Source organism: Columba livia, chromosome 5, assembly GCF_036013475.1.
Source record: "Columba livia isolate bColLiv1 breed racing homer chromosome 5, bColLiv1.pat.W.v2, whole genome shotgun sequence".
Classification (NCBI taxonomy): domain Eukaryota; kingdom Metazoa; phylum Chordata; class Aves; order Columbiformes; family Columbidae; genus Columba; species Columba livia.
The window spans coordinates 27,364,028-27,383,470 of NC_088606.1; the positions used below are offsets into that span (position 1 = coordinate 27,364,028).

General features: G+C 38.2%; 1 protein-coding gene across 2 annotated transcripts; it reads left to right on the top strand.

The window, feature by feature from the left end:
* Positions 1-2,688: 2,688 nt before the first annotated feature.
* On the top strand, positions 2,689-18,280 carry MBIP (MAP3K12 binding inhibitory protein 1). 2 transcript variants are annotated; one of them, XM_065064039.1, is made up of 9 exons: positions 2,689-2,906; positions 7,028-7,147; positions 8,906-9,127; positions 9,232-9,328; positions 10,785-10,850; positions 12,515-12,667; positions 14,714-14,811; positions 16,247-16,285; positions 17,383-18,280. In XM_065064039.1, exons 1-9 carry the CDS (start codon positions 2,787-2,789, stop codon positions 17,491-17,493), a joined length of 1,026 nt encoding a protein of 341 aa, XP_064920111.1. In that variant the 5' UTR covers positions 2,689-2,786; the 3' UTR covers positions 17,494-18,280. The 2 variants fall into 2 exon arrangements, with proteins under 2 accessions (XP_064920111.1, XP_064920112.1); XM_065064040.1 differs by having other exon boundaries at positions 17,386-18,280.
* The last annotated feature ends 1,163 nt before the right edge of the window (positions 18,281-19,443 follow it).

The window sequence follows — 19,443 nt, forward strand, 5'->3', positions numbered from 1 at the left end:
TCTAATTTTTCTAAACTCTTAAATCACTTTGGATTATTTCTGTTCTGCTCATAAGGCATTATGTAATTTAATTTGTGCAATTTCAGATGGCACCAAATTTATTCAGCTAGCAGCTGCAACACAGATCAACACCTTCTGAGACAGTGAAAGTAGGAAGAAAATCTGTGCCCTCTTTACCCATAGGAATCACTACTGTTTCTCTAAGAGCAGACATTTGCCATCAACCGGAAGAAGGTCAAGATCCAGCTTTTTCTTAGTAAATAATAGGTGGTCACCAGCAACTCTACAAACTAGTTAATGGTCTTTTGCCTACTTTTCTTGTAATGATCACTGAACAAATAACAGTACATCATTTCCACCATCTCTTGATATCCTCCACATTCATTCATCCTCCCTTATATTTCCATGTATATGGCAGTGTAACCCTCCAGCATCTTTCTGACATTTATGTGTTCATCTCTTTATTTTTCATTTGAATAATTTTATACCTCAAAACAACCTCTTGCAAGAGGTAAGGATAAGATGCTGAAAAGCAAAGGAAAGGTCTCAGGTCTCTCAACTAATAAAGCTACATCTAGCCACTGCTAAAGTAGGCATAGACCTGCTCCATCATTTCAGGAAAGCCACATTTTGTGGAAGTGGAACTTATCAGGTATCTGAGCAGTCACTGCTTGAAGTTAAAACTTCGTTCAAATGTCTGGACTTGATCTACCTTTATAGGTCATTGGAGATTCAGTCAGGGCAAATTGCCTCCTCTGACACTGAGAAGCAACATCAATGGCAGGGTGTTACATCTGTGCTCCATATTCTGTTCTGGACAGTAAATTACTTACACGTTTATTCAGTGTTATAGTGCTGGTGGAGGGAGAGGAAAGGAGATTGTGTTTTCCTTTATTCTTGAAAACTTCATGGTTTAATCCAAATGAGATGATTACATTTTGCAGACTTGCTTCAGCTGCTTGTCCAGAGAAAAAACTGCAAGAGGCAAGGCAGGCTGAAGCAGCCAGTCCTTGACCATGGGCTGGAATTAGCATTGTTGGACAGAATGGCAAAATAAGATTTCACAGTGTTTCTTAATTGGCTACCATGTTCTGTGTATGTGTTCAATATACTGTCATTTGACAAAAACAGAACCTTTGCAGGAATTAAGTAAATTTATCTACATTTCAGAGCTTCCAAATCAGGAACACATTCTGCAGTAAGCATTTCTGAATCCAATGAATGGTTTTCATCATCTGAATCCGGCCAAATGCCATCTAGCTTACCTTAGATAAGATATTCTTGCAAAACACAGTTCTCTATGAAATTGATTTCTAGCCATTAGCATCAAAGTGCTCTTTGGAACTAATTCTCCTCTCAAACTGAGCAGGACTTACTCTACTTCTCTTCTGAGTCTTCTCAAGTTTTAAGTTGATTTCTGAATGAAGACACAGAATACCATGTCTTCAGGTTAGTAGGATTTATTTCCACTACATTAAGGGAAGTTTTATCTGGATGTTTTAGAGAGGAATGCCTTTAAAGTATCTCTCTCCCACACCCCCCAAATATCAGTGAAATAAATTAATCTGCCTTTCTAACAGTTTTATTTAGGAGTGCTTTAACATTCGTATATACAACATCACTCACCATTTTGCAATGGAATAAAAAATGTTGGGGAGGGAACAGGAAGATGTATGAAGATTAAGGGATCAAAATTAGGGTATCAAAGGAAACATCACGTGGAAAATCTTTGTCAGCATTCATACTGTCCTAGGAAACAAATCAAGTAGACTGTCTTGGAGGGAATACAGTCCTGCAAGCTCCATAATTAGAGTACTCCGATAAACATGCTCCTTGATGGAAAACCAACCTTGCTGTAACCAGAAGAGGCAAGGTGTTGAGGAGAAGCACATAGGAATGTAAAAAATTGAAGGTATAACCAGAAAAGCACAGCTGAAACAAGCACAGTAATCTAATATCTTTAAATAAATGTGTGGTGTTGTTTCCTCCACGAACGAGCCCTCAGTGGAGGCACTCCTATAGATATGCCTGCCATGTGTCCATGCTGACAGGTCCATGGAGGCTGCTGCAGGACAAGGAGCCTGGAGGCAAAGAAAAGGGTGAGGCAATAAGTGACCTCACAGGGTGAAGATGCCCCACAGGAGCTGCTGCAGTTTAGGATCCCAGCCTGGTGGGACCACAGGTGCCAAAGCAGCACACAGCAGTGGGCCTACATCCCTGGACCAACACACACTGTGACTGTGACCACTGAGGTGCTGCTTTGCCTGAGGGCTGCAACGCACCTGAGTTGAGAAAAGCTCCAGGGTGCCAAGAGAGGTCTGAGGAGGGAGCTCGGAAGGGCTTGGAAGGGAGCTTCCTCGGGCTTGGAAAACGGAGCTGCTGGCCAGGCTGGAGAGACAAGTACTGCGGGAGCGGGTCCTACACAGCACCACAGCGGGGAAACCCAGGGGCCGGGGAAGACGGGCAGGACCTGGCAGGGCCAGCCAGGCCTCAGGCTGCCTGCTCAGCCCGGGCCCCGAGCCGCGACTCCCGGGCGTAGGGGTCGGGCAGCCGTACTCAGCAGCCCAAAGAGCAGCCCGCCGGCCCCCGCCCGGCCCTGTCACCCGGCACCCCCAGGCCAAGCCGCTCCCATCGCGTAGCGCCGGCCTCGAGAGCGCAGCTCGCGATTGGCTGTCGCGACTGTCGATCAGCTCTGGGGGCGGGGACAGCGGCCACGACCACCGGAGGGTGTCGTCATCACTGAGCGACGTCGGGAATGCTGCTGCGGTCGCGGCTCGGCCGGTGTCATGGCGGCCGCGCCCAGCCCGCTGCAGCCCGACGGCCACGCAACGGACGTCGGCACCGACCCTGCGGCCTCGGAGGTGGCGAGCAGCGCCCTGCGCTCCCTGGCTGGGCTGGCGGGGCAGGTGAGTGCGGGGCGGACGGAGGAGGAGGCCTGGGCAGGCGCCGCGGGCCCCGCACCCGGCCCCCCTCGCCTTGGGGCCCGGGCAGGACGTGCTCCTGCTTCGCCCCAGCCTGTGGGGCCCTTCCGAGCTCCAGGGATAAAGTGCGGCGCCGGAGAGAAAAGAAGCCTGCCACAGACAAGGGAGCGGCCTCGCTCTCGGAGGCTGTTCGGCCTGCCTGCGGGAGCGGCGGAACGCCTGCCCGGGCTGCGGGCTGGCGGGGCCGGCCGCGTCCCTCCGGGTGGGGGCAGGCCCCGGGATGTGGGCAGGCCCCGCGGGCGTGTTCTGCTGCCGCGTCTCCTGGTCGTGCCTTTGCGTCTTGGTGACGGGACGTTTCATGTCACTTTGTAGTTTGACGGGCGATCTCTCCCATGAGAAACTGCAGTCTGTCTAATTGCGGTATCTTAACAATGATTCTGAATTTTAAAGCTACTAGAAGACTGTCGTACATCAAAATAAGTGATCAGGAGCTTGAAGTTAGCCTTGCCTTGGTAACGGCATACTGTGAAACACAAGGAGCATCTCAATGGGTCAGACTTTTTAAAGCAGCTTTGCTCTCTGGTACTTTAGTTGAAACACCTACTTTAGATTAATGGCTGTGAATTATTTAATTGGTGTTACGGTAGTGGTGAGGGGCCCTTATAAGGAGAAGGTTTAAATAACAGCTTAGTTATTACCATAAGTCCTTTACAGATTGATTTCTTTTCCACTGTGGAAGTACACATGTCATTTTGTGAAGGCAGTAGAAATACAGTTTTGATTCTGAAATTAGCTGTTTGAAGGTTTGGGGCCAGGTGATGAGTGATGTGTGTGGGAAATAACATAACTTACTATATGTTTGTGTTACAAAAATACTCAGAAATGTACTCTGATACAGAGGCATTTAAGTAGTAGCTGCTGACTGATGTTAAATTATTTTTAGAGCATTTCACCTCTCATCTTAATAGAATTATGTATTATATTTGCATCTAATCTCAAAGTCTGCTAGTAATTGTTTCCATTTTCAAGCAAAAGTCGTCCAAAATTAAGGGCCTGAAAATTCAGGCGATGCCTAGTAAGAGTCTCAGTTTTCTTATTTCTAAAGTGATCAAGAACTACCCTAGCTTTTGAACAGGAGTGCAGCACTAAACATCTTGGTGGTCATACATCTCTGATTCATAGGATTACGAAGACAGGGTAACTGTCTATGTATTGAGGATTAAATATGCCATAATTCTTTCTGGTGAAAATTCTAAGTGTAATCCATAAAGAACTAGTGACTGTAATTTTATCCAGGTGTGATACTGTTGTTCTTAAAAAGTTAACATTAGTGAAAAGTTGAACTCTTGTATTTATGAAAAACACAAAAAATAAAGGAAAACTTTCGTAACCTCTTTACTAGGCTACTCATCACAAGTTTAGTTGTTTTCAAAACTACATTAAACACTGTAGTTTCTTCTTGCTCTCTAAACCTTGCTCTATGTATAGTATGTCACTGGCAAGAGCTTAGTGACTTTAACAATATTTGGGCCTGCACGGACAATGACAAGAGACTGGTTAAGAGTTGCTACATCCCCTCTATAGCGTTACAGTAGTTATGGTGCAGAGTAAAAGGTCTTCATTGGCATTTGGAGTGTATTCTTCCCATGACAACAAAGCCATTTTACTGTGCACTGAACTATAAGTATGGGTCTGGTTGCTTCATCTTAGCTGAGAAGGCCCTTTTAGTTGCTCAGTCATTATTGTTTCCAGTTGTTGATTTACACTCTTGTCTGCAAGCACTTGATTTCTGGTAGGTTTAAGTGGGTTGCTTTAGCAGCTTACTGACTATCAATCCATCTTGCATTTTTGACTGAAACTACTGATTCCCCGTTTCCCTTTATAGAGGTGACTGAACATGTGCCAGATCGTTAGCTGTCACTGTTTGATCCGCCATAGTAGTTTAGGTTGGATTTATGCTGGCACGTTGGCCTGTAAACAGGAATATTTCTGGCACAGGCTTTTTTTACTAGAGCAGTTATAGCACAGTGACTAGAAGGACATCTGGGGAGAACAACTCTTAAAACCAATATGACTGTTGGTGAAAAGTTCTTTAAACCCCAAGTGAGAGTCAGTGTTTTTCATAAAACAATTTCAAAGGGCTGAAATGATTTATGATTCTGTAAGTTGCTACAGATTAGGCTGTGGACTTGCAATATACAAAGGCTTTGAAGTTACCCAATCACAGAATTTGTAAACCTGATTGTCACGGTTTTTATAGGCAGAAAGATGCAAAATACTGAGAAAACTAATTCTATTTTACTAGAAACATGTTTCAATGCAGGAGGGGTTTATTCTTTACTCATATTTTGTTTCATTATGATGATTTACATCTACACCTTTTTTACCCTGTCAGTGGACTGTAATGTAGCAGACTTAAATCTAGAAACTTTGGGAAGAAATACATGCTTCAGATGATCACATGTGCACAGTGGCTTAGTTCTGAACGTTTTATTCTTACTAAATTCTAGATACATTCTTGAGTTTGTAAGGTGTTCAAAATTAGTATTTCCTAAAACATTATTTTTCCTGCATCCTATGGAATTTAAGTACTAAACAGGAATAACCATTTGTGTGCAAGTTACCTAAAATACATTATATATTTGGTCAGACCATCTCCTTTGCTATGTAATTTGGAATCTAACACTGCATTTAACAAAGCTGTTCTTTGACCAAAGACTGAAGACTCAGGCTTACAGTTCTTTAAATAAAAAATTGTGATAATGCTGGGGTGTAAAACTAATGTAGAACAACTTAGTATTCACTATTTTGTCTTCAGAGTGATGGAGACATTCTTGTGTTTAGTTCTTATTGTTTCCTTACACACTGTGTGGTGGATTCAGGAAACAAGCACATGACCATTCTGTGTTCTTGTCCATATTTGATGCCATTAGAACTTAGATATCTTTAGACTGTATGTTAAAGGTCATTCTTGTAATCTGCTTGACGTCTCTTTTTCTTTTTCCCTTCTTAAAAAAAAAAAAAAAAAAAGGAGTGAGATGTAGACCTACAAGTATGCATATGACTTGGGAATTCTGTGTCTCAAACAGAGTACCTGTAGGTCCTCTTGATTTTAAACAAGGGTTTTATCTGTATTTAGAACTTGGTGGGGGTCACTTATGGGTTGTTTGATTGGAGAACAACTTACTTGGCTTTGGAAATGAAAGTGCTCATTACTTCCAGATCCTGAGAAGAGCTTTAGTGTAACAAAAATGGCAAAGGTGGTGTGAAAGTGTATATTTCATTAGTGACTATTAACAATCAGCTTTGTACAAGAAAGTGGAAGTTTTATTTTTAGCTTATAGAATACACATAGTTCTTTTAATTAAAACTTCAGATTCACTATGTATGTTACTCTGTATTGCCTTGGGAGTTAAATATTTTCATTCCTTGGCAAACAGAATAGACTATGGTAATTGTTATTTTTATGTGAATGCTTAGAAAGGGAAATAGTGTAATTTATAAATGGGTTTAATAGTGATGCTGTGAAGTCTAGAGTTTGTTTAACCTCAAGTTTTTTTTCAATATTTATTTTTTGAAACACTTATTTTCTAATATAAGGTCTCTTTGGAATTAGTGGCAAGTAAAAATTTCAAGAATGTGGTATGGTACAGTATCAAGACCGTGGTCATACAGACATAGATTTGCAAATCTCAGAATAAAATGCATGAGCTAACAAGAGACTGCCATCCTGGGTACATGTTTTGTACTACTGATGGTTCCATCATCTGTTAAAAGAAAATATTTGAGACGTTAATGTGAACAGTATATTTTCATACAATAGTTTATTGAATTGAGAATTGACTAAAGATCAGATTAATAAAATGAAAGTGTGATGTAGTAGTAAGGAATTTTTAATTTTTGAATATATCAATACTAGCTTACTTTGAAAATGACAGCTGCTTGAACTATAATTAATGTCAAACCTCTCCAATGTCCTCATATAAAAATGAGGTCTGCATGTGACTGAGCATAGTTGTCGGCCTGTAGAAGTCTTGTATGCTTTTGTGATGTTAGTACAACATAACAACATAATTTTTTGTTGTGTTTGTTTTGCCCTCTTGAAGTTTAACCTTGGAGATGATATCGTGAAAGTCGTAATCGATTGGAGCAAGCTTCAAAGCACATCAGCACTTCAGCCAACATTGCTCCTTAGTGCACTTCAGCAGCATATTTTATGTTTGCAGGTAAATATTTAATTGGACGCATTCAACTTGACAAAAGTGATCAACAACCAAATGTAGTTATATTATCTAAACTGTAAAGTTTTAGTCATTTTGATTTTCTGTTAATATGTCCAACAAAATACAATGCAAAGGTATTATACACTTGGGATGCCGCTGTGCTTCGTAGATACCCACGCTTATGGATTTTTCAGATTAGTGGTGGGAATAGCCACTGTAGGCAAGCAGGCTGAATAAATGCAGCCTCATTGATTTCTAGACTCGCATTGTAAATGTGATACATTTCCATCTATGGTGGGTTATAATTAAGCAATAAGACACGGCAGGTGTGTGTCATGCTATGATAATGATTCCATGCGTTGGGTGAGTTTGGAGGCTTATGGAGTGCTTTCAGTGGTTCAAGAAGTGGCATTATCCCAGCATGACACATCCTGGAGTGTCTTACTGCAATTAAATATATTTTCAGCGTAGGTTGTTTTTTTTTGTTGTTGTTTTTGTTGTGTTTTTTTTTTTTTTTAAGAGTAATTTCTTTGACATCAATGTCTCATCTTGCCAAGTAGCCAGTCACCATTACTGTCATTTCTTTTAACTATTTGAAACTTTCCAACCCTGCCAGAAGTACATGTAATTTAGTTGCATGTCAGGGAGGGTGAACACTCAGTCAGCTGGTAACTGAACAGTGTTTTGACCTTGGTAGTTCATCTCCAGAAGGTGGTGATTTGAATGCCAGTTTTTTGCCTCAGCTAGTCAATGAATTATTTCAAGTGTTTAGCACTGAGAGGGTGAAAAAGGAAGTTCCTGTATTTGCTTATCTTTAGGTAAATGAAAGACCCTTTATGTTTTCCAGACATCCACCAAATCTTTGGTGTGATAAACAAAAAGAGAAATTATGCAAGATAAAAGCAAGTTAAAATTACATACAACTGTAAGAACACTGCAAATAGGGATTTTATTCCATTTCAGAAAGTGTGGCTGGATAAAATCATATTGTCTGTAAAACAAACAAAAATTCCTCGAGGGGAAAAATAGCAGTGAAATTCAGACTGGATGTAACTGGTAAAAATTTTTAAAGGGGGTGTGACATATATATGTATTAAGCTTTTGTTATTCCATCTTGTCTAAGAGTTATTGCGGTAGAATAATAAGCATTTATTTTTGCTGCTACAAATGTTAGTGCATTCTCATTTAATTTCATGACCTAAGTAGATAATCAACCATGTCAAGAAAAGCATGTGTTCAGGATAACCCTATATATTTCATGTCTGTGTTCTCTCATTCACTAGGGCAACTGCAATTTCAAGTGGAGAATGTAGTGCTGTGGTGATAAAGTAAAGGCTTTACAGTGTGAAAGCATTGGCTTTCATGTTAAGGAGGAAAAATACTAAGCCTTACTGCTCTGAGTAGGCATTTGAATGACATGTTAATTAAGTGGCATTGATGCCAACGATTGAAGCTTTAGTTTAGCTAGTAACAGATGAGTAGCAGGCAGATTTTCACTGAAATTTAAAAGTTTTCCTATACAAACCTCTAAAAGGCACAGGTCAAAAAGGCCAGAATCATGGTGTGCACGGTATTTGGGGTGATAGTTTGTTTGTTTAATTTTATTGCTGCGTTGCATGAGAGGCAGATGTTGTAATTCTGTAAACTATTTCGGTTGGTCTGTTTTAGAAATTGCAATAGTACTTGTTTTTTTGCTTTTTATTTTGGAGACTTAAAAAAACCCCTTATTTTTAACTCTAGCATACTGCTTTCTTTGTTCAGCCTCTTTTAGAAAGACTCCAGTCACTGATTAAAGTGGAAAATATAGGCCATGTTGAACCTGCAGGTAAAACAGAAGGACAAACTTGTGAAACGAGTTTAAATGTTTATGATGGTAATTGTCAGACTGAAGAGAAGTATGCAAGTTATGACTTGGGAGATCTGAAGGATGCTCATATTAATTTTGATCCAGAGGTGGTCCAAATAAAAGCTGGAAAAGCAGAAGTAAGTGATTTACTCTAATTAAAAAAAAATAAATAAAAATACCTTTCTAAATTTTAAATTTAAAGAATTAAATAGATATATGCCATCATGTTTATTACCTGCAGATTGACAGGCGGATATCAGCCTTCATCGAGAGGAAACAAGCTGAGATCAATGAAAATAATGTCAGGGAATTTTGCAATGTTATTGATTGTAATCAAGGTAACTGGCTAGCCAGACTTTAATCTTCATAGCAATTTCAGTTTTTTTATTTTATTATTTTATTTTTCAAAAGCACTTTTCTGTATTTAAAACAGAACTTTATTTTACAGTAACTTTGTTTTTGTTAGGAACTTGCATGTGCACTGCAGATGTTGTCAGACAGAAAAAGAAAGTAGTCACTGGATGACAACATTTGATGCATCCCATACAGAAAGTTTATAGCTATTACTGTGTTCATTTTAAGAACTGTGATCTTAAATAATGTATTTTTGTAGCTATTATTCTCAATGTTTTAGCTAGATGTTCCTTCCAAAGTCAACAGAATTGCAATTCAGAAATGTTTTGTGAATTGCATATTCAAATTGAAGTTAATTTAATGCTAGTTAAATTGCAAATAAGTATTTTTTGCAATCAATTTGAATTATTAGCTTCTTAGCATAACTTTTTCCTTTCAACATTACTTGTGCTATTGATGTTTTTAATACACCCAACTGGCACTATTGGCAGTATCTATAACCAAACAATCTTAAATCCATCTGATAGGCTGGATCCCATTAGCACAGTCAGTAACTGTGTAACCAAATGTGTCTTAAAAGTGAAGACACTTTTATATGACAAAGTAGTCAGACATATTTTCTAAGTACCTGTGAACCCAGATGTGCATTGTCTCTGTGATGTACTTAAGCTTTTAGAGATCAAAGCTTATTGTTCCAAAAGCTTTATAGGGAGTTTAACTCCCTGAATATTAGTTGGAATGAAAATGATATTTGAAGTCTAGTAGAATATGCTACATAGTAAAACATTGATTCCTAAAATTTTTAATTATGTACAGAAGAAATTATTTTAAGACCTTCCTTTGTATGTTCGGGAGTAATAAAATATGTGTAAAGATTTGGTGTATATGAACAGAGATTAAAATACAAACATTAGAATAAATGAAGTCTGTACTGTAGGTTTTTATGGTTAACCTAGTTAAAGAACACACCGGCATCAGAATAAATGCAGGAAGTTGAGGAAAGAGTGCTGATGAGTAAACTAGACCAGTCAAAACATAGGAGAACGATTTCGAAAAAAGGACATAAAACCAGAGTAACAGTGATTAGCAGGGAAAAGTCTTCTGTAAAAGAAGAAAGAAATAAGTTACAGAGAAACACAGTGAAAAGTAAGAACCAAATAAAATGTGAATGGGAAGAAATTTGGTCCTGATTCAATAAACTTTTATGTACATGTGTGATACATTTATATAAGTGGCTTATCCAATTAAAACCAGTAGGTCCAAGGATGTGTGTGGAACTATTAATGACCAAGTGTTTATAGAATGAAGGCTTTTCAATGTTTTTATTTTACAAAAAATTAAATTAGAGTTGCTAAAAGCCTCAAAGCTGATGATGAGTAGAATATTTTGAATCATAAATACATAATTAGGACCTCACTTTTTATATTATTATTTATTTAGAAAACAGCTGTGCCAGAACAGATGCAATTTTCACACCCTATCCTGGATTTAAAAGCCATATAAAGGGTAAGCAACTATTTTAATACCCATTTATTAAGAGTGTCTAGATAGAACAGCACTGATGAATTTTTGACTTAAAAACTTTTTATAGAATGCTCAAAGATACAAACTTAACATATTGGGTTTTTACTTCAGTAAATATTTTTACATCTTTGCTTACTTCCTCAAGGTTTTCAATCCCATAACTGCTTCATTAAGCTGGTGGTTATGCACTAAAGACCAAAACAATGTAGGCTATTTTCATTGTCTGAAAAGAAAGATGCAAAAGATAAAGCAGAGCAGAGAAGCTGAACAATTCTTAGCTTTTCTTCTAAGGTGAAGCCAGCCATCCAGTTAAGGAATTGAGATTATATAAAATTAGCTTCTATTTTTCTTTAGTTGGTGTAAGTGTATTGAATTAGAAAATAGTTTTGGCACATAGTGGAAATTCTGGCATTTACTTTTATGGGAAGTGACAAGCTGGGTAGAAACCTTACCCCTGCACTACATTTTGGAGAGGAGTAAATAGTGTAGAAATTATTACCCATCAGAAGTTATGTATAAAAGATTGGTTGTCCATCTACTGCTTTCTAGGTGTACAGAAGTCACTCTGTGTTTAAAAACAAACAAAATCTCCATAATGAGAATGAAAGTAACTCTCTCTTCCATTTTTGAGAATGCTTGTATTCAGTTATCCATTTGATACTGATTCTAGAAACCAATTCATTATTCTGAATTCTAGAATTCAGAATAAGTACTGCGAAGGATGATTATAAGCATTAAAATGTCTGGTGAGCTAAGAGGGAGATAGGGAAGTGATTTTGAGTTTAGAATCTTTCACTAAGAACCCCTTTCAGTAGTCCCTTTTATAAACTGAGTGCTAGTTTGTAACTTGGATGGTAGCATATTACAGCAAAAAAGAAGTCTGTATTTCAAGTACCTAAAACCCTAACAGTGCATAACTGAAGCGTGAATAACACTTAGGAATTGGAAGTAAAACCATCATAAACTGAATCAAGAATGTAACATGTGGCCTTCATGAAGTAAGGAGGTGTGTCTGGAGTTGCCAACATAGTCTGTAAGTCTGCAAGTCTGCAGCAGTCCTGTCAGGTAGGACATGAGAAATTACTGTAGTTTAAAGAGGAGTGACCAAAATCTTCTCATGAAGACACAGTTCAGCAAGGGGGAAACATAGACCCAGAAGCAGCTGAAGAGTCATAAAAGCTGTTACCCAAACAACAAAAATTAGAAGAGAACTTTCTTGCTGAGGGTTTGTAGTATTCTTCTAGTTGTTTATCTCCCTTCATCTTCATGTATTTATGATGCTTCCTGTAGTGTTAGGTCTGGCCTCTTCTTTGCATTCACAACAGCTCACGTGCAACTGCTGACACAGCTACTGGGTTTTCTGCTGTATATCAGCAGCTGATGACAAATCTTGGTATTGTCATTCTACATGAATGTATGAGTAATTCTTTTACTTTGCATATGTGAAGTTCTACGTTTTTGTTTACTTTAGGAAAATTCTTTTACTTGAAACTTTGATTTTCGTGTGTGTGGGGTCCTTCACATGAGAGACTGGTATGACATTTATTTAATACAGGTTTTCATATGTTAATATTTTGATGGTTTTAGTTAGATGTACTTTTGTGTTTCGTGTACATACAGGTTACATTTGTATTCTCTTTACGTAGTTTCCAGGGTGGTAAATACATATGGTCCTCAGACTAGATCTGAAGGAGCACATGGGTCCAGTCACAAAGCCAGTGTGCCTATTCATGACTGTGGAAATCAAGCTGTTGAGGAGAGATTGCAAAACATTGAAGCACACTTACGGTTACAAACAGGTTTGTATCATGCTTTAATTTTCACATTGGTATGCCAGTTTGTACTACAGTTATCACTGCTATAGTAAAACTGGGCAAGTCTTTAAAATCTGTGACTGTTAAAGCAGTGGATAGATCCACTGAAGGGTTTAGTCACCCCAGGTACTACAATCTAATGCTTAGTTTCTAATGCCAACATAGAGTCCAGATTTATGCCCAAATTAGGGTGTTGAGTTAGTAAATTTACACTTGATGTGGTAGCAAATAACAGAGAGGCACTTAAAAATGGGATTTAAAACCATCTGTAATATTTGGAGGTAGTGGTTTTCTGTAAGCAGTGGAGTCCTTCTACCTTGACCCACTGAACAGGAAAAGCTGAGGTTAGGATTCAGTCCTGCTTCATGGAAACCTTGTGGGTGGGGGATAGGATGAACCTAAAAGACAACCTGAAACCCTTTCCTAAAAGTGGGTGATTCTTGAAATACAGTTAGGTAAGAAGCTTATTTCCCAGCATGTGCAAAGTCATTATCAATATTTGCCTTTAGCCATGCAAACATGAGTCCACACATTTAACTAAAATAAATGCCACAGCCACTAGGCTACTGACTTTTTAAAAAGTTGTTTTTCTCACCCAGGGCCCAGTTTTCTAGAATATAAATAAATGAGGCACTTGTCAAGGAGGGATCTCTGTTTTTCCTGAGCAATGTTTTCAGAACAGAAGCCCAGATCTTCACCTAATAAAGTGAACGTTCTACACATCACACTGCAGACACACGCTGACATTTTTTGTCTTCTGAATACTGAATAGATGCTAATCCATTCTCTAGGAATATGGTGAACATTCACTAGTTTACAAGATTCCTGTGAATGTATACTGGATTGAAATCCTCTGACAGCAAGGAGAGTAGAATACTCCTGGATACTGTAGAGGCAGCAGTCAGGGCTTGACAGCTGTGTAGCTTTCTCAAAAGTAAGGAGTTTTGCATGGAAATAGAATTTACAAGTGACTGGCTAGCGTTAAGGTTACAACGTAGTAACTTTGGAGTTTATGTGCTTCCACGTTGTTCCTATAATAGGTGGCAAAATTTTGTTTGAAAGTCAGCTAAACTACAGCATAGGGGAAGAGGATGAAAGTGTGCAATTCCAGATCAACTCCTGTCCAAGTCAGCATTCCTGAGGAAGGGCTCGAGATCATTTGTTGCTTACCCCAACAGCTGTGCAAGAGGTTTTCATCTGAGTAGGTAACCAGCCTCAGTTACCTGCTTACCAGTTTTTGTTTATGGTGACTGAGAGAGTTGTTCTTGACTCACCTGCTGTTTTTTAGAACAGCTTGCTCTGGTGCTAGTACAGCTCTTTCCCCTTTACATTAGGAAACAGCAATATGAAGAGTGAGAGGTTAGCCAATTTAATTAGTAGCTGCTGAGTGACGAGTAGAGAGCGGAACTGAGGGAGGGAAGCTACCTGCAAAATTGTTTATCTGAAGTGAGGAAATAGATGAATGGCAAAAAAGCTATTAGTGCTTATTTCAGTAGTTTGTGGAATAGAATTGTCTTATGTAACAGACCTGGAAATAAATGGAAATGGCTGGCAAGAGAAGAAGTAAAATCTTGTGAAGGCCTTGCTTTTCACTACTGTTCAGAACCAGACTATCGGTAGTTAGTTGTGATAAACAGTGATTTCTGTTTATAGAATACTATGTAGCATAAATCAGATGCTCTCTAAGGCTGATCTTTTGATCAGTTCAGATCTTATATGGGGAAACAAGTCCCAGCTGCTGTAGTATAGCTGCAAATGGCAAATGGTGTGTGACCAGGGACCTTGTCAGACATATTTCAACCACCTGCAGAAAGTTGTCTGTTGCCTTCACTGATGACACTGGCTTATCAGTCAGATTTTACCCTGATTCATATTAATTACCCTTCCTTTTTATTATCATGTCCACTCATTTTGTTTCAGCTTCTGGTTAATTGCTGGACTCAAACAATTAATCTGTAAATTTAGCAATCTTTAGTATAAAAAGTTATTCAAGCACTTTTCCTGATTTCTTATTTGTACTGGTGTATATAGGTGGTCCTGTACCAAGAGACATTTATCAGAGAATTAAGAAGCTTGAAGATAAAATCCTTGAGCTGGAAGGACTGTCTCCTGAATATTTTCAATCCGTAGTAAGAAATTGTCTCAACTTCTTTTAGCATACCTAAATGCATTCGGGACTTTCGTGCTTAAATCTTTGTAGAGGAAAAAACCTAAGGAGTTAGATGGCAGACACTTTTGGTAGACAACTCTGGCTTGGTGTAATGGTTACATTTAATGTGGACCATCTGTATACAGGGTGTTTGAAAAATATTGACCCAATTTGAAATCACTACTGCTTTGAAATTGGGTCCATCTTTTTAAAACAACCTGTAAGTTCATAAATTCTACCTAATTTCTCTGTTGAAAAAAAATAGTGTTTGTTGGGGGGGAGGTGGGATTTCAGGCACCCAAGCTTAATTAATTTGTAGGAAATGTACTATAGCGGTTGGATTTCTCCCACCTCAACCTTGCCTTAAAATCTGAAGTGTTTCTAAAGACAAGAAGATTGACTGAAGTTTTGATCTCTATACAAATCATTAATGGCTTAAATCAGCTGAAGTCCTTTTGGCTTTTGTACATGATCTGATTACTAAAGATCAGTTATGTGAAATAACTGTTCCAATAGGATGAGAGAGAGTAAACTCTTTAAAAAATGTTTATTGTGATTCTGTGACTTAGATTTATTTGTTGCTAATTTTCAGACAGAGTTCTCTCTCATTCTGAGTAGTAAACCTTATATTTCATTCACCAAAAATTAGGACAAGGAGAATATTAGTTGTTACTACATCAGCCTCTGCTTAACTATAGAAACTTCTTGTCTGTTGTCTTGCTCTTCCTTCTTTCCCCACATAATGGTAAGAATGCCTCTTTTACTGTTGATGGTATTTTAATTTGTATCTTCTCCCTTGAGACCAGCCAAAGAAGGGTCAGCATTTAAAAATCTGTAGTGGTATTATACATTTTTGCTTTACTTTTTTTGTTTGTGTCAGAGACCAATTAAGTCCTTTGTTTGTGAGGCTATTTCTTCAAATTGTTGGAAACTAGTAGTTAAAACATATGCTTTCATAATCTGAAATTTCCACAGAAAGCACTTTAGGATCTCCTCTACAATGGGGATCTGGGAAAAAAAACTTGTTATGGTGGCAATAGTAGTATTGGTAGTATTGTGCAGCTATTAGCAACTTTTTTGTGCAATGTTTTGCATAAATATTGGTGTGGATACAGGAAAATTTTAGCGAGAAAAATATTGACAGTTTCAAATGCTGGATGTTGATCTTGGTTTTGCCCAAAGGAAACTTCAGTTAAGTTGACAGTTGTTTGCTGCCAAATATGGAGAAGCTTGAACAGCTTCTGACTGCTCTCCAATAGTATTTCTTGTGATTGAAAGTACACTTAGATTTCATTAGTCTATAGAATGGCAGTCACTGTTCTTCTGTCTGTTAAATACTTGTCTATGTTACAGAGTTACTTGTGGTCCTCTGTCCATGCAACATTAAATCTGTTTTGGTTATGTCTTTTCTTTAGAGCTGTTCTGGCAAGAGGAGAAAAGTTCAGCCTCGCCATGTAAGTGCTGTTAACTTTTGCTTACCTTAAGTTTGGGATGCTTTGAGTGAAAAGTATTCAGACGTTCTACAAAGCAAATATGTAACTTCTCAGAAATAGCTGGATAACTTGCTGGTGAAGAAAGGGTGGGAAAGAGAAAGAAAGTTAATAGATATCACAATGAAATGAGTCTCTAAGAGTCTGTAAATAAATCTGTAATGATGTAAATCAAGCTAGGGGTAGCAAGCAATTTGTGAATTCTGATCAGGCTCCTGGTAATGACTTCTCATTTTCTTTTGTGGTTTTTGTTGTAGTTGTTGTTTTGTTTGCTTAATCAGTTTATGAAGAGACAATAAAAGTAGAAATGGGTGGCTCGGCAAAAGCGTTGCATAAAGGCCTGATAATATAGCACATATTAACTAAAGTCAGCCAGACTCACTGTTTTCACACCACCGTCACCTAAGGGAATGCATTAACAGTGTACCTTAGACTCTCCTCAGTGCAATTGAGATTGTAGCCGGAACACTGTTTGCTACCAGCTGTCACACTGGGAGACACATGGACTGGGGAGAATGCTGAGAACGGGATGTGGGCCATCTGAGACTGAAGGAAGTAGGCTTGTTTACATCAGAAAAAAATCCTTCATAGGGTGAAATATTTTTTATAAAAAGGATGATGACTAGTTCCTTGTGTAAGAAGTGATCAAAAAAATTGTCAGGTTAAGTGGGCACAGAGGAGATTGACGTTGGGTAACGGGGAAAAACCCCTTAAGTTGTAAAGCTGGGTTATTCAAGATCTAGGTACTCTCATCTAGTGTTTTAACATTGAAGGATTTTTATTTTTTTATTATTTATTTATATATTTTAATGAACAGGTTAAACAAGCATCTAATGAAAATAGTATGGATATATTGATCCATGATTAGGACTGTCAGTTTCCTCTAAGTTTACATTATTTTTCTTTTAAGTTTAAATAGCCATAGACTAGATTCAGACAATTCTGCAAAAGTATTTCTGTCATTTGGTGCAATATACAGTGACCTCAAGTATCAATTGCTAGGCCACTTCTCTGGCAATTACAAGATGTAAATGATTGTGGTTTTTATTTTGTTCTTTTAGCAGAACTATTCATTGGCTGAACTTGATGAAAAGATCAATGCTATAAAACAGGCATTACTGAGGAAAACAAAAGAAAGCAAGTCCAAGGAGGCTGAGCGACTTCTTCGATAAAAAAAAAAGGCTCTTCAGATCCTCATCGTGCTTTACACATACCTAAACCATAGGCCTGAGTAGCGTTTGTCAGGGATGAATTTAGCAGTGAAAACAAAGCATGAATATAAGCTCCTTTTGGATGATCTTGGAAGCTTGCTTTCAGAAGAACTTGTTTAGAAACAGTCTTATTAATTAAATAGTTACTTAAAATGAAGAATGTTTTAGGAATAGCATTCTAATAATCCATTCCCTTCTGTTGTAAAGGAGGATTGCAGCATTGTTCATATGTGGAAAGTCTTAACCTTCATACAAAAGCTACATTTCGCATGTAATTCTTGATGGCTGAGTATACAAAAGGGTCATCTTCTGAATACTTTAATGTAAGTAGTTTACATAGACTTGTGAAACAAATTTAATTACTTCCTCATAAGGAAATTTTCTTTGGAAAAAAAAAAATTACAAAAAATCTTGCAGTATGCATGTTTACCAGCATTTTTTTCCATATTTGTCACTGTTTTCACAGCTGTTAGAAATGCAGCAAATTGCATTTCTGTTTGAACGATGGTTATAGAACTCCTGTATGTGTAGAAAACCTGTTCTTTCCTTTCTTGGTGTCCTGTAGGAATTCAGACTTCATACCCTGCTAACAAAACTTATTATATTCTAAAGATCATTCTGGGGGTGGTTTTGAGGAAGATGACAGCAGGCACCTGCTTCTCTTCCTTCCATACGCATGCTTACCTGACTTCTGAAGCATGGATGCTGGGTACATTGTTTAAATTAAAGTGAGACCTTTAGCCACATACTGAAGTGTGTGTTTTTTTTTTTTTTTTTTTTTTAAATAAACCATTTTCTATTTATTCCAGTTCTTTATTTATTGTCTCTGTCTTTATTCCAGTTTAGAAGAAAAGCAGCTGTTACAGAGGGAGTCTTTTATGTTAACTATGTAAACTGCTCTATGTTAACGTGCTATCGATGTCCCCTGTATCAGTCCCTGTGACAGGCATTATGAACAGTACTGACTGGACACAGCGTTGCACTGTGAAGAATACGAGGAGTTTTCTGTGGTTCCATGTTCTTACCTAGACTAACATTTGTTGTAGCAGCTGTGCCTGATGCTTCTCTAAAGGCGAACCAGTGGAGGTGGGAGACAAAGCTGCTTTAGCTCTGATCCCAGCTCCAAGAAAGAAGACAGTGTGATATTTACTTGTTCAGTGCGGATATAACTGAGCCTGGCATCACACGCTTCACACATTAGTACTTGGAAGAGTGATGGGAGGTGACTGTTACAACTGAGAACGGAAAGGAACATGACCACAGGGACTGAGGTTTTATAAAGCAGCAGCCTCTGCTCATGTGCATCGTAATTCCAGTACTGGTGGGACATGCTGGTTAAGTTTACTATATTTGCACTATGCAGTTTTCTCTAGAAAATTCTAGAGTGAAGCCCTAGAAGAGATTTATCAGTGGCAGATACCTAGTCTGAAGGATTTGTCTGATATTAAGTTATTTGTTGTTAGTTTACTTTAAAACAAATGCATATGTATATGTACAGAAAAAAGTAGTACTTCAGTCCTTATCTGGGGTCAGTTCTTGGAATAAATTGCAAAGACCGCTGATTTCCTCAAGGGAGACTGGTTACAAAAAGGCTGCTTTAGCAGTTTCGAAGTGGCTTTTTCTGTAGTGAATTGCCTGCTACTTGAAAGATCTCTTGCCAAGGGATTCTCCTCTTTATCAAGATGGCAGCAACACAGCAGTTAAGGGTTGAAAACGTAATGGAGATCCATTGTAGCAAGACAATAGCTAAGGAGACAACAGCAGAAGTACTCTGGATGATAATTTATTAGCCCTATATACTTTATCAAATAAATGCTACAGATACACTTGAAAATGTCAAGGTATTCAACTTGCTTTGTTATTAGACCTTTGCCATTCTTTCATTTCAAGTTGCTAATTTCTTGTATGCTT